The sequence below is a fragment of the Lygodium microphyllum genome, chromosome 19, assembly GCF_053477565.2.
Source record: "Lygodium microphyllum isolate KBCC chromosome 19, Lygodium_microphyllum_v1.1.10, whole genome shotgun sequence".
NCBI classification, from domain to species: domain Eukaryota; kingdom Viridiplantae; phylum Streptophyta; class Polypodiopsida; order Schizaeales; family Lygodiaceae; genus Lygodium; species Lygodium microphyllum.
The window spans coordinates 45385224-45398268 of record NC_141153.1 but is presented as its reverse complement, the minus strand read 5'-3'; the positions used below and the strand labels follow the sequence as shown (position 1 = coordinate 45398268).

At 41.6% G+C, this 13045-nt stretch overlaps 1 protein-coding gene across 6 annotated transcripts in view; it reads right to left on the bottom strand.

Moving 5' to 3' along the window:
- LOC148019816 (alpha-soluble NSF attachment protein 2-like) overlaps positions 1 to 13045 on the bottom strand; it is a 45548-nt gene that overhangs the window by 18879 nt on the left and 13624 nt on the right. For all 6 annotated transcript variants that reach the window (XR_015694876.1, XR_015694877.1, XM_087699994.1 and 3 more), the window contains 4 exons: positions 6584 to 6735; positions 6334 to 6493; positions 6197 to 6244; positions 6041 to 6121 (listed from right to left, as the gene is read on the bottom strand). Coding sequence is in view for 4 of the 6 variants with exons in the window: in XM_087699994.1 (XP_087556120.1) it covers positions 6041 to 6121; positions 6197 to 6244; positions 6334 to 6493; positions 6584 to 6735 (441 nt within the window). In the remaining 2 variants the exon portion in view is untranslated. The remainder of the gene's footprint in view (positions 1 to 6040; positions 6122 to 6196; positions 6245 to 6333; positions 6494 to 6583; positions 6736 to 13045) is intronic.

The window sequence follows — 13045 nt, the reverse complement described above, 5'->3', positions numbered from 1 at the left end:
CACCCGATTGGTCCCAAAATTGACGCCCCTTTCGGTATTTCTTTAGCTTTATTGAAGAAGAAGTCGATTTACAATGGGATTCTCTCGATTCCCTTCTAAATCCAAACTCCCCTTGCTGTCCAAAGTGACCAGCAAGTCTTCAATCTGATTTTCCCCTTGATTTGGGCACTTAATTGGCCTTCACCCACTTCATAGACGATGGAAATGCCCCAAATTCAATGGCTGGCTAGTCCTTCACCTGAATTTAGCTAAAATTCTGAAATTCACCTTCAGCCCTTTTGAATCCAAGTCTTGGAAACTCCAATTTCTGACACGCTTCTCGAGGCTACTGCTAAACCCTAATTTCTGCTGTAAATTAGAGTTTACAACAGAGAAATCTGCAATTTCTTAGCCTCCAAGGGTTCAAATGCTGAGATCTTCGGAGCAAGGTTGTGAAATGGCTGGGAGATGAGAGAGAAAGATGTAGAGAGAGAAAATTTAGAGTTTTGTCGCGAAGAATGATTGAAAATCAATCAAATACAGCTGCTGCCCTACCATAACAGCTTGTAGATGCAAAGAATCGAAGAAAATCAGTCATTTACTGCTGCTGCCCTGTCTCAACAGCCTATAGATGCTATCACCTGCTGTTGATTGGTCTTCTCCAGCCCCTAGCTGCCTCAGAAGGTCCTCCAATGGCTGCAAATCAAACTAGCAGCATCTCCTTCCTCTCTCTTACAGGCTGAATTTATAAAAATGCCTCTCCAATCTCTAAAGACGTTTTTCAGTCTTACATGGGCATTTTTGACAAGTGGCAACCTTTCCAAATGGTTTTTCCAACATTTTTCATAATTAAATATTAATTTTCAATCTTTAAATACTAAAAATTAATCTAATAATTATTTCAGTGCCCTAAAAAATAATCTGACTAGCCAATAATTAAATTGGCTAGGCAACTTCCATTCTTGAGTGTCTCTGCGCCATCTTTGATCATTAGATTGACGTTAGGTACCATTAAACGCCACTTCTCCAATGTCACCAACTGACACTTATGGCCCAATGGATGACCTAGGCCAACAACTTGCACCAGATACCACCAAGTATCTATGCGGCATAACTTATAGTAACTTTTGCCTTTGACATCCTGTGATTTCTTCATGTCCTCAGCTTGTAAATTTACTTTAACCCCAATTGCACCTCACATATGCAACATTTACTTAATCATGTAATTAAAAATTAATCCACATGTTCAGTGAGGTTTCAAAAATACATATCCTCATAACATTAGCTAGCAAATCTACTGATGATGATACTTCAACCAATTTTGTAGACGAGAACTATCCATTTATCACATGCAGTTATGATTCTTCAATGGCTGATTTAGCATTTAATGCTACTAAAATGCAGCAAACATTGTACTTTGACAGTGGGGCATCAAAGCACATCACTTCCAAGAAGTGTTTGTTTATCTCTTTACATTCAGCCCCTGCTGAGAAGCATGTTACATGTGCGAACAACAACAGTTATGATGTATGTGGCATTGGGACAGTCACTATTACTACTACAGATGGTTGTGATTTCATGCTTCTAGATGTCTTGTTTGTACCTGGCATTACAAAGAGCTTGTTGTCTATCTTTGCTTTTAATAAGCATGGCTTTCAAGTCATCTTTGAGCATGACAAATGCATTGTTAGAGACAGAGAGATGGATTAGGCACTTAGACTGTCCAGCAACTTGCATAAGGGTCTATTTTTGTTGGATACATATGACAGACAATCTCATGATGCTTTAGCAGTTACTACTCTTTCGCCTGCTATGCAAAATGCCGAGCTATGGCATGCTCGCTATGAACACATGAGCTTTGGGAGTTTGATGACCCTTTAAAGATGTCATATGGTAGATGCATTGCCTCCAGTGGAGACTCCACCTCCTCATGCATGTGAGAGATGTATTTTGGGCAAGATGCGTAGGTTTGCCTTCAAAAAGGATGGTGCAGAGCGTGCTGTCCAAAAAATGCAGCTTATTCACTCTGATGTTTGTGGTTCCATGAGGACACGTGCACTTGGAGGTCATCAGTACTATGTTACATTTACTGATGACTACTCTCGGTATACATAGGTGTATGAGTTGAAGGAAAAAACCAATGTGTTCATGCATTTCAAACATCTTGTTGCAAAGCTTAAAGCTGAAACTGACTTAAAAGTGCAGACACTTCGCACACATAGAGGGGAGGAGTATATATCTCGTGCTTTTGAGACATATTTGCTTGATCGTTACACATCAAGCCACTGTTAGAATGGCTCCTCAGCAAAATGGTGTTGCTGAAAGGAAGAATCGGACTCTTATGGAGACGACTCGTTGTATGCTAAAAAGTAAGGGGCTACCTCATAAATTTTGGCTGGAAGGCCTTCAGTGTGCAAATCATGTGTTGAATCGTGCACCCACTAAGGCACTGAAGACGATCACACCGTTCGAAGCTTGGCATGGCAAGAAACCCAAAGTAGACTACTTTCGGGTGTTTGGTTGCATAGCCTATGCACATGTTCCGAAAGAGCCTCATGGAAAGCTTGATGACAAGGCTGTAAAATGCATATTTATTGGCTACAGTTCGGAGAGTAAGGGCTATCGCTTGTATGACCCACGCACAAAGAAAGTCTTTGTAAGTAGGGATGTCCTATTTGCTGAAAATGCTGCATTTTCACATGATCAGTTTCAAATGCCAGCCACCCATGACATTGGTGATGTCTTTGAGGGTCTTTTGCCACTTACTTTGGAGTCTGTGTCTGCTGTAAATGGCAATACAGACTTAATACAACAAGTTGTTGCTGCACCATATGCTCCCGAACAACAGGGTATCGATGATGGTTTGCCGCATGCAATGAAAGAAGCAATACAGCATGAAAGGGCTGCTATAAATACAGCCAAAACAGTCCCCAAGATGGTTGTTACAGACTCTCCAGGAGAGTAAAATGGATGCTCCTATACCTCAACACACTAGAAGGGCTGCCAGAAATGCAGTAAATGATGTAAGGGGGACACATTCGATTGATTTTACGGAAGTAGATGATTGTGATGAGCATGTGTTTATGAGCTCACTATTGGATGATGATGAGCCTACTTCCTTGGACGAAGCTCAGCAAGATGTACATTGGATGCAGGCCATGCAGGATGAGTTAGACTCTATTGCCACTAACTCTACATGGGATCTTGTGGATTTACCACCTGGCAAGAAGGCCATTGGCACAAAATGGGTTTTTAAACTCAAACGCAAGGCTGATGGTACAATTGACAGGTACAAAGCACGGTTGGTAACAAAAGGCTATGCACAAAAGAAGAGCATAGATTATGAAGAAACTTTTGCTCCTACATCTCGTATGAGTACAGTGAGATGTGTGATTGCTATGGCTGCAAATTATGGCTGGAAAGTACATCAGTTTGACATTAAGACAACGTTCTTGAATGGGGATTTGCATGAGGATGTTTGTGTGTCACAACCTCCAAGGTTTGTGATTAAAGGGACAGAGCACATGGTATGCAAGTTGTATAAAGCTCTTTATGGTCTCAAACAGGCTCCTCGTGCATGGTACTCCAAAATTAATGCTTATTTAGCTAGCAAAAGGTTCAAAAATAATCCAACTGCTCCCACTCTATACATTAAGAATTGGGGGGGAGGGAGCCTTGCTGATTATCATTCTTTATGTAGATGGCATACTGCTCAAAGGACCTACAGAAGGAAAAATTGCAAATTTTAAGGCTGAACTAAAACATGCATTTGCTATGTCAGATATGGACTGCCTACACTGTTATTTGGGGATTCAATTCACCCAAAATCAACATGGTATCATCATGTCACAATCGCAATATGTGGATAAGCTGTTACATAGGTTTAGTATGCAAGATTGAAAACCTATGTGCACTCCTATGGAGCCAGGCTTAAATTTGTCTATGCATGATGGTGAAGAGATGTCTGATGTTGCAATTTACAGCCAGTTGTTGGCTGTCTTATTTATCTTTGCAACACACGCCCTGACATTCAATATGCAGTATCTCAAGTGAGCAGATATATGCATAGCCCACGGACCATACATAGGCAAGCTGTTAAGCGGATCTTCGTGTATTTGCAAGGTACTCAGTCACATGCATTATTATTTCCTAGAGGCTTACAATGATTCAAATTGGGCTGGTGATGCAGACACTAGGCAATCTACTAGTGGACATTGTTTCTTTCTAGGCCGTTCATGCGTTTCATGGCTAAGCAACAAACAGCATACAATGGCTACCTCGTCTTGTGAGGCTGAGTACAAGGCAGCCTTCACGGCAACAGTGGAATGTGTATGGCTGCACAGATTGTTGGCTGATCTACATTTACCATTGGAGGGTCCTACACCCATTCTTTGTGATAGTTAGAGTGCTATTGTAGTAGCACGAAATCCTCTGTTTCATGCTCGCACGAAACACACAAAGGTGCATTACCATTATGTCAGAGAGAGATGCTATGCAGGAGAGATCAGCTTGATGCATGTACCCACACAAAAAAATATTGCAGACATTTTCACCAAGGCACTACCATGCAAGAAGTTTGAGGCTTTTCGAAAGTCCTTAAACTTATTACCCTTTGGTGATTAATCATCCTTGAACTTCATCACATCGGCACTACAAGGGACTGTTAGAATTTGCCGATTCTATGGGCAACACCCAATGTGATTTGTGTGGTGTGGACACTTATTAAAGTGTCAATGTAAGGTGTGTACACCTAGTGTCTTAGAAACTTAAAGTAGTGACACTATGCTCTAGAGTAAAATAAACCTAACTCTAGTTAGTTAGTGGAAGGCTGGTTAGGTCAACCCTTGACCTAAACATAAGTTGTACTTTCACTCTATCTTTCATTCAAGCAAGTGCACTCTACTCTTTTTGCTTCAGCTCACTCTCTTGCTATCATTGTCTCTCCTCTCTCTCTCCCCATAGCTGGCTGCCATTTTCCAACATTGTTGCTGTAAATTAGGATGTTTTCAGCATTGTTTTGTGCTGCACAATTAGGGTTCACAGAGGAAATAGTGATCCTAGATCCATTGACAATTAAGCATCAATTTTTGTAACCTGAGTTGGGAGCCCTTCAGAAAATAAAACAAGGGTGCACAAGTGTGCGCAAGAGCATTGCCCTTTTGTTATCAGTATTTTTCCCTAAACCAGGTCATTTAACTCAAGTTAACTAGGGGTAATTTTTGAAAGAAATTACCTCATCATCATACTATTGAGTTATTAGCATTCTTTCCCAAAAGTAGGCCACTTAGCTGAAGTTAACCAGAGCTAATTTTTCAAAGGAAAGTTACCTTGTCACCCTACCATTGTAATAGCATACACCTAAATGGGAAAAAAGACCATAAAGGGGTGCCATGGTTTGGGGCCAATAGATCTCATCATGCAAGTGGTCAAACAACATTGGTGCAGTTCTTATGCAGATTGACCCATGATGAGATTTGACACTACAATTTTGTGATCAGTCATTTACTGTTCAGCAGCCCATGCACTATACTCTCAAGGCAAGATTCCTTATGATGCAAGGTTGCCTTTGGTGTCACAAAGAAGTTGAGGCGAGTGTTGCAGGCTACAAGGCATCAACCTATTAATGTTACAGTGTGTTGAGCAACCAAAGTCCTTGGATGCATCAACATTTAATTGTAGTGCATTATTTCCTAATTTCGATCTCCGTATGTGGAGTGGTTTTACAAGGAAAATGTCTGAGCAACACTATTTCAAGGCTTAGGGATAGGAGAATTATGCCTCTGGTTATGCCTTGGCAGCCTAAATGTACGCGCAAAATCTCCTCTTTCTCCATATACAATTCAAATATGAACAAAGGTTCTCTGGCTTCTCATGATAAGAGAAGTCCGTAGAGGATATTTTCACTCTTCATTTAGTATACACTATCTACATGCTATAAAATACCACACTTCTTAAATTTGAAGTGCACTTGCCATTATCACTTGATTTAAGACTATTCTATTCTTAATTGCAACAATGCAATGCAGCCACACTTGCCAAAAAAGTAAACCCAAAAACTTACCAGCCGAGTCATGTTATCAAACTCCTTGACCACATCAGTGAACTTTTCGACATCTTCCTCCTCAATCGAACTTGCCAAGTCCTAAGAGTTTCACAGCCTCTTTATGATTCACTAAACAAAAGAGTGAAACACATAGATGCCAATGCAAAATCTCACCCTTAGAAACTTGCATTCCCGACTGTTGGCAAAAGCAGGGTCTAACTCCTGCATTAAAACAAATGCTTGCCAATTGAACATCTGGAGCACAACTTTAATTGCTCCACAAGAAGAAAATCGCTTCAAATTGTATGTACCTCGTACTTCTCTACAGCATTCAGTATTGTGATAGCATCACATTCACAAAGGTGGCAAAGACCAGCATTCAGTAAGTATCCTTTAACACTATATCTCAGAAGATTGTTGTCCATCGATTGGCGTGCTATAGACTCGAAAATTCCTATGGCTTTTGAATACCTAAAGCACAAAAACATAAGTAGCTGAAAACTTAACAGACAGACCAAAAAATGTTAACAAAAGCAAGAAAGTCATAACACTTCTACTTACTCCTTTAATTGGGCTGCAAACTGTGCTACCTTTAGCTTGCACTGGTTTCCTGCACTGGTAGCTTCTTCACCCTCATAAAGCTCTGCAGCCCTCTCGTAATACTCCATTGATTGATGCAAATCACCTTCTTTTTCATAAACTTCTGCTATTTCCTAGAACATAATAATTATAAAGTTCCAAGTATTGCTGGTCAGAGATTCACCAACCTTAATGTATGTGTGTGATGCAAAAAATGTATAATAGCAAGAAGAAAAGTGCACACCCACAATAACATGTATCATCAACAATGAGCACAAGAACAATTTTCAGAGCACTTTTCAAAATCAGTATTTCAAGCCCATTTTTATGCACGTATGATCTAAAAGACTGTTTCAAAGCCAATGAAAGAGTACAATGGTTGTTCACCATCAGCTCACAAGTCCTGCAAATGACTGTGAACGAGACAAATCAGTATACAACAAACTAAAAAGAAACTAAATCTAGTCAAATGCATCTCAAGTCTAGTCCCTGTCTAGCATGACATAAGAGTAACAATCATGATGAGTAGTGACTCCTAAGTAATCTACCATTAACTCCATCCAGTGGCTATGACAAGATGTAATAGGTGATAGATTTTGGAAGGCATCCTTTAAACCCTTTGCCTATTGAGGCTCCACCCTCTGGGGAAGAGCAAATTGCTTAACCATTGGATTCGTGTGTTGAGTCGACCCCTATGGATATTCTAGAAAATTCGGCAAATGGAGTATGGTGGGGAAAGTATCAGCCTGCTCGTCGGGCTCGAGACACTTCGTGATTCAAGGATTAAGGGAGTCCCTAAGAAGTGGCAGCCACAAGATGGTCCACTGCAATCTCAAAGGAACCAAACACATACCACTAAGCTTATTTGTACTAACTATTGTTGAATCACCTGTGCCATACAAGATAGGGAGCCCACATCCATGGAGGAGGCTTTGTAGTCGCAACATTGAAAGAAGGCTATGGAGCAAGAGTTAGATGCTAGTGAGCGGAATGGTAATTGGGATCTTGTGCCTAGGCCCATTCATAGGAAGGTGATTGGTGTAAAATGGGTCTTTAAGACCAAATATCACAGTGATGGTACTCTGGATAAGCACAAGGTGCAACTCATTGCAAAGGGGTTCACACAACGGCCACAAATGGATTTCCATGACATCTTTGCACCTATAGCTCAGATGGCTACCATTAGGGCTGTTCTCACCTTGACCAACCATAGAAGGTAGCCGATTTATCAACTTGATGTGAAGTTTGCCTTCCTAAATGGTCATTTGAAGGAGGAGATCTATGTTGAGCAACCTCCTTTCTTTTCCTCATCAAATGGACAAGTGTACAAGTTTGAAGAAGGCCCTTTACGGCCTCAAACAAGCTCCATGTGCTTGGAACAAGAAGATAGACTCATTCCTCCAAGGGAAGTTGGGTATCAATATTTCTCGTCCGATCCCTAAGTGTATGTCCACACCTCAACAAAGAGCATGCATTCTTCCTACTTTATGTGGATGATCTTATTTTGACAAGTAACCATGCCCAAAAGGTCAAGGAGACGAAGAAGGTACTATATGAGGTGTTCAAGATGACGGATATGGGCCTTCTCCATTTCTTTTTAGGCCATGAGATTTACTAGACTCCAAGGGGATCTTCATCTCCCAATAGTGGTATGTGCAAGAGCTTTTGGCCACATTTGAGATGGAGAGATGTAAGGCTATTTCTACTCCTATGGATCCGAGCTGAAAGGCTACAACCCATGCAAATTCATTAGCGATGGATGCTTCCCGCCACAGGCAATTGATTAGGTCCTTGATTTAGCTTATTAACACTCAAGTTGATTTGTGCTTTCATGTAGGTTTGTTGGCCGGGTTCAAGAGTAAACCCAAGTTGGTACATTGGCAGGTTTCTATGAGAATTTTGTGGTTCTTGAGGGGGACCCTCAATCTTGGTATTCATTATCCAACAAGTACTAGAGATTATCCTTTGGTTTTTACACGTTGGACGGATTCAGATAGGGCCGAGAATGTTTATCAACAATGGTCAACGACATGATATTGCTTTACTTTGGGTGCAAGCGTTATCATGTGGAGTAGCAAGAAGCAGCCCATTGTTGCCCTTTCTTCCACAAAGGCGGAGTATAGAGCGGCGTCTTCTACCACATGTTAGTCAATGTGGCTTTGATGAGAGAGCTTGGTTGTCTTCAAACAGATCCTATGACCCTTCATTGCAACAACGAGAGTTGCATTGCTTTGGCATGGAACCCAGTGTTTCATGCAATGTCGAAGCACATTGAGATACAATATCATTTCATTCAACAGAAAATCTTAAATGAGACCATTGATGTGGTTTACACTAAAATAGAAGATAATCTAGCGGATTTGACATTTGTTTACGAAGGCGCTTCCTCAAGTTGTTCTCTGACAACACTTCAAATCCTTGAGCCTTATGCCACATCCAAGATCTGAGAGGGCGTAATAGAGATTAGTCATCCCCTAGACTAGCATTTCTCAAGTTACAGTTGGTACAATCAATTCTCTCGAAGGAACGTACGCATTTTTCGTGTCAATTAGTGGGCATTTTCAGCAGTCACAATGTACAAGCACCTTATCGCAAGCTAGAGCAAACTGATCAGGTTGGCCAATTTGCTGGCCGACTAGCATACTCTATTGCTTTCTTCTGTGCTATCTTCCAACCTGCCTGCTAACAAAGATGAGGAGAGTGGAGGCACTAAAACCTGATGATAGCAGACTGAAATAAGAGCAGTAATAAATAGGGAGTTAACGCTGAAAGGACTGATGTACTATAATGGAGGACAACATGCTGATCAAGAAGAATGGCCTTATCATGCCGTCCAACCTAACTAAACAACTGGTTGCTGCAAAACTGTCCACCCTGCTGTACACTGGCTGGCTGCTCATAAATGCTGACCGATTTTGCATAGATGCTGTACAACTGACAGAAACTGATACAAACAAGAGCTAAGCCTCAACACAAGGTGTGGTAAGCCTTCCCATGAAGCGTTAGCATGGTCCCTACAAAATGAGGCACCCAGTAAGTGAGAAGAAATGTAAGCAATAGCAAAGCTGAGTGCAAGAAGGAGAGCAAAAGAGAGACTGTCCAATGCTTCTAGCAAAAATTGCAGTCTTAGAGTACTTATGTTCCATGGCTAGAAAAGCATTGGCAAAAGGCCATATTGCACCACACAAAAGGTGAAGAAGAGGAGGAGGGTGGCCTTAATAACCAAAACAGGTGGCAAGAAAGAGACACAAGGCTATAGCAACACAGCTCCAGCCAAGACAGAAAGGGGCCAAAACCTAAAGGTTATATGGGAGTCAGCCAGGAAAAGCGGAGATAAAGATGATACGTGGGCTGCAATAGCAGTGTCAAGGCAACAATTGCTATGATTGGGTGTTGGCAACCACAACTACATCAATTGCAAAATACAACAGCTCATAATTGGATTCCCACACATGGGTATACACATTTCCCACACGGGAAAAGTTGTTTCAGATGTTGGGTACAGAATTTTTTTTTTTAAGGTAAAGTGGAAAAAATTTACCTATCATGGGGTATGGAAAAAACAAGAGTAGGAAAGTCTAGGGATCTCATACTTGACTTCCTCCCCCCCCCCCCCCCCAAAAAAAAAAAGTCAAAAAACAAGGAAAAGTGACATCTTAGGTTGGCAACCACATTCTGGGAAAAAAAGCCTTTGAACTTGCAGCCTGAAGTTCTCCAAAAAGGCCAAGCGTGGTGGAAATTTGTGGTGATGACAGGCTGGCTTAACAAAACACCTTTCGAGTCCAAGGTTTTCATTCGGGGAATGTTGATTGGTGCGATTCCCCTTGCCTCAGCACTCTCCAAGCGAAGGATTTTAAATGGTTACTGCTTTTTTTGATAGACGTCAATTGAAACCCCCCACCATCGGTTCCTTACTTGGTTGGTCATGAGGAAGGTTTGGTCACTACTATCGGCCATTTGGTTACGAGTGGTTGGGCTATTAATGCTTCCAAAGGACTAGGTCTTTGGACATCCGAAGTTTGTGGACCTCGTGCACCTGGATATGAAAGTGCTCTTTCCTTTCTTGAGCTTCTGGGGTTGTTGGCATATATGGACCATGAAGAATGCATTCATCTTTGATGCTTTATCGGGCTCGCTTGAAAGGACTTCTTCATTGGTAGCTAGGCTTGATTGAGTTAACAGATGTTTTCTCTAGACAAGTGGACCTCGTGCAAGTGGATATGAAAGTGCTCTTTCCTTTCTTGAGCTTCTGGGGTTGTTGGCATATATGGACCATGAAGAATGCATTCATCTTTGATGCTTCATCGGGCCCACTTGAAAGGACTTCTTCATTGGTAGCTAGGCTTGATTGAGTTAACAGATGTTTTCTCTAGACAAGATCTACTTGCTTGGCACACTATAGTTTCTTATGGTCCCCTTTAGCCACTCTGCTTCCTTTGTACCTTCACTACAATGTCTGATTTTACACACGATGGCCTAGAGCCATTTCATTTTACGGAGAGAGAGAGAGAGAGAGAGAGAGAGAGAGAGAGAGAGAGAGTGTGTGTGTGTGTGTGTGTGTGTGTGTGTGTTTTTTTACTGTTGTAATTAAGTTTTGAACAGCAGTGAACATTGAACAGTGAAAAATTTTGAAATTTTTAGACATGAGATGAGAAAAAGAGAGAGAAAAGGAGGGGTCTAGGAAACCTACACTCCCCCCAAGTGCCTGAAAATAGAGCCTTTAAGCATCACCTTGCCTTGCAAGCCCAAGGCATGGAGATCATTCTCAGTGCAACTGATAAGGGCCAACTTAGATGCATTAATGTATAGTCCCGAGGCAAGGGCAAATAAGTCCCATGTGGCCATTGTTGTTTGTATGTTATCCAGATCAGCCTTAAGAACCATGAAGATGTCATCTTACCCACCAATTGTTCGTACAAAGGGGGAGAGAATCAGACCACCTCACCATTGACCACTAGATGAGACAACATCGTCAAAATGGGGTGACTGGCCAAGGCAAAGAACAAAGGACTCAATGGGCCACCTTGCCTAACCAATTGACGAATGAGGAAGGGTGTCGTGACACCACCATTAAGCAAAACTATTCACGAGGAATCCATACTAATAGTATTGATAAGTGCAGACATTCACGGACCAAAACCCATATCTTGCATCAACTAACCCAAGAAAGACCATTCCAAATGATTGAAGGCTTTTTCCAAGTCCAACTAAACCAGCACCATTTCCTCCTTTGTGTGTCGACGAGCATAATCTTTTCCCATCTGGAAATTCAAGATTGTGCAAGATATTGCACCCTTTGATAAATCCATACTCAGCAAGGTGAATAATGTCCGAAAGATATTCATGCAGTCTGTTAGCTAAAGGTAAAGATCTTATACACAAAGCCCATCAAGGAGATTGATTGCCAATGCTTCAAGGCTAAGGGGGATAGCACTTTGGGGATCAATTTAATCAAACCCACCTTCCAAGAGAGTGGCACATGCCTGGTTGTTCAAATCTATTGATATAAGGCGGTCAAAGGTGCAACCAAGTGAGTGGCATAGGTCTCAAAAACCTCCTCAATGTTACCATCCCACCTTGGGCTCCTGTCTTTAGGCAAATGCAAGAGGACATTCATGACCTCATCTTGTGTAATGTCCATATCCAAAGTGTTGGCAATATCTAATGTAACTTGATCTTTAACCAAAGATCAAAATAATGAATGGGCCGCACCGATTGCAAGAGAAATAAAGGAATGCGATCCAAGCAAGTCCATGAAATAGGTTATGCACATTTTCACAATTCCCTGCAAACTCGTGATCATTTCACCATAAGAGGTGCTCAAGCGGACCACATTCTCTCTAGCAAAGGAGGCATGAAGGCCACGATAAAACTTATGTAACTAACAAGAGGCAATCATTGCACGTTCACAATCCCACATAGTGTTGGGTGTAAAGGCCCTTTCGCTACTCTCGTGTAATTTACTTGTACATGTGAACACACCCTTGCGGGTGTAAGTATACCGTACCCTAACTATAAATACATTCTTTTATTTTGTGTGTACCACACTGGTACACACCCATCTCGAGTCTCCACTCTCGCTGCACACTCTCTACTGCTCAATACACCTCCTTTGGCATCCACATTACCTGAGTACTTCTGCTCGCGCCCCCTTCGAACTAGTATCAAATCTGCGACAAGAGTGCACGCAAAGAATTCTGCAAGTTGTTTTTCAGCAGGCAATTGCATGTACAACAAGGCGACATGTTTCAACAAGTTGTCACCTCCCACAAGTCAGGTTGTTAGTTTTCTGACCTCCGTTTACAGTCTGTAGCATGTGTGACCAATTGACAGTCAATTTTTTGACCAAGCGGCACTAGCATTTGACTAGGCGATAATGTTTTTAGTCAGGCGCAGCACCCCAAGCCAGTATTTCAGCAAGCAACAGCTCGCAAGCAATCGACG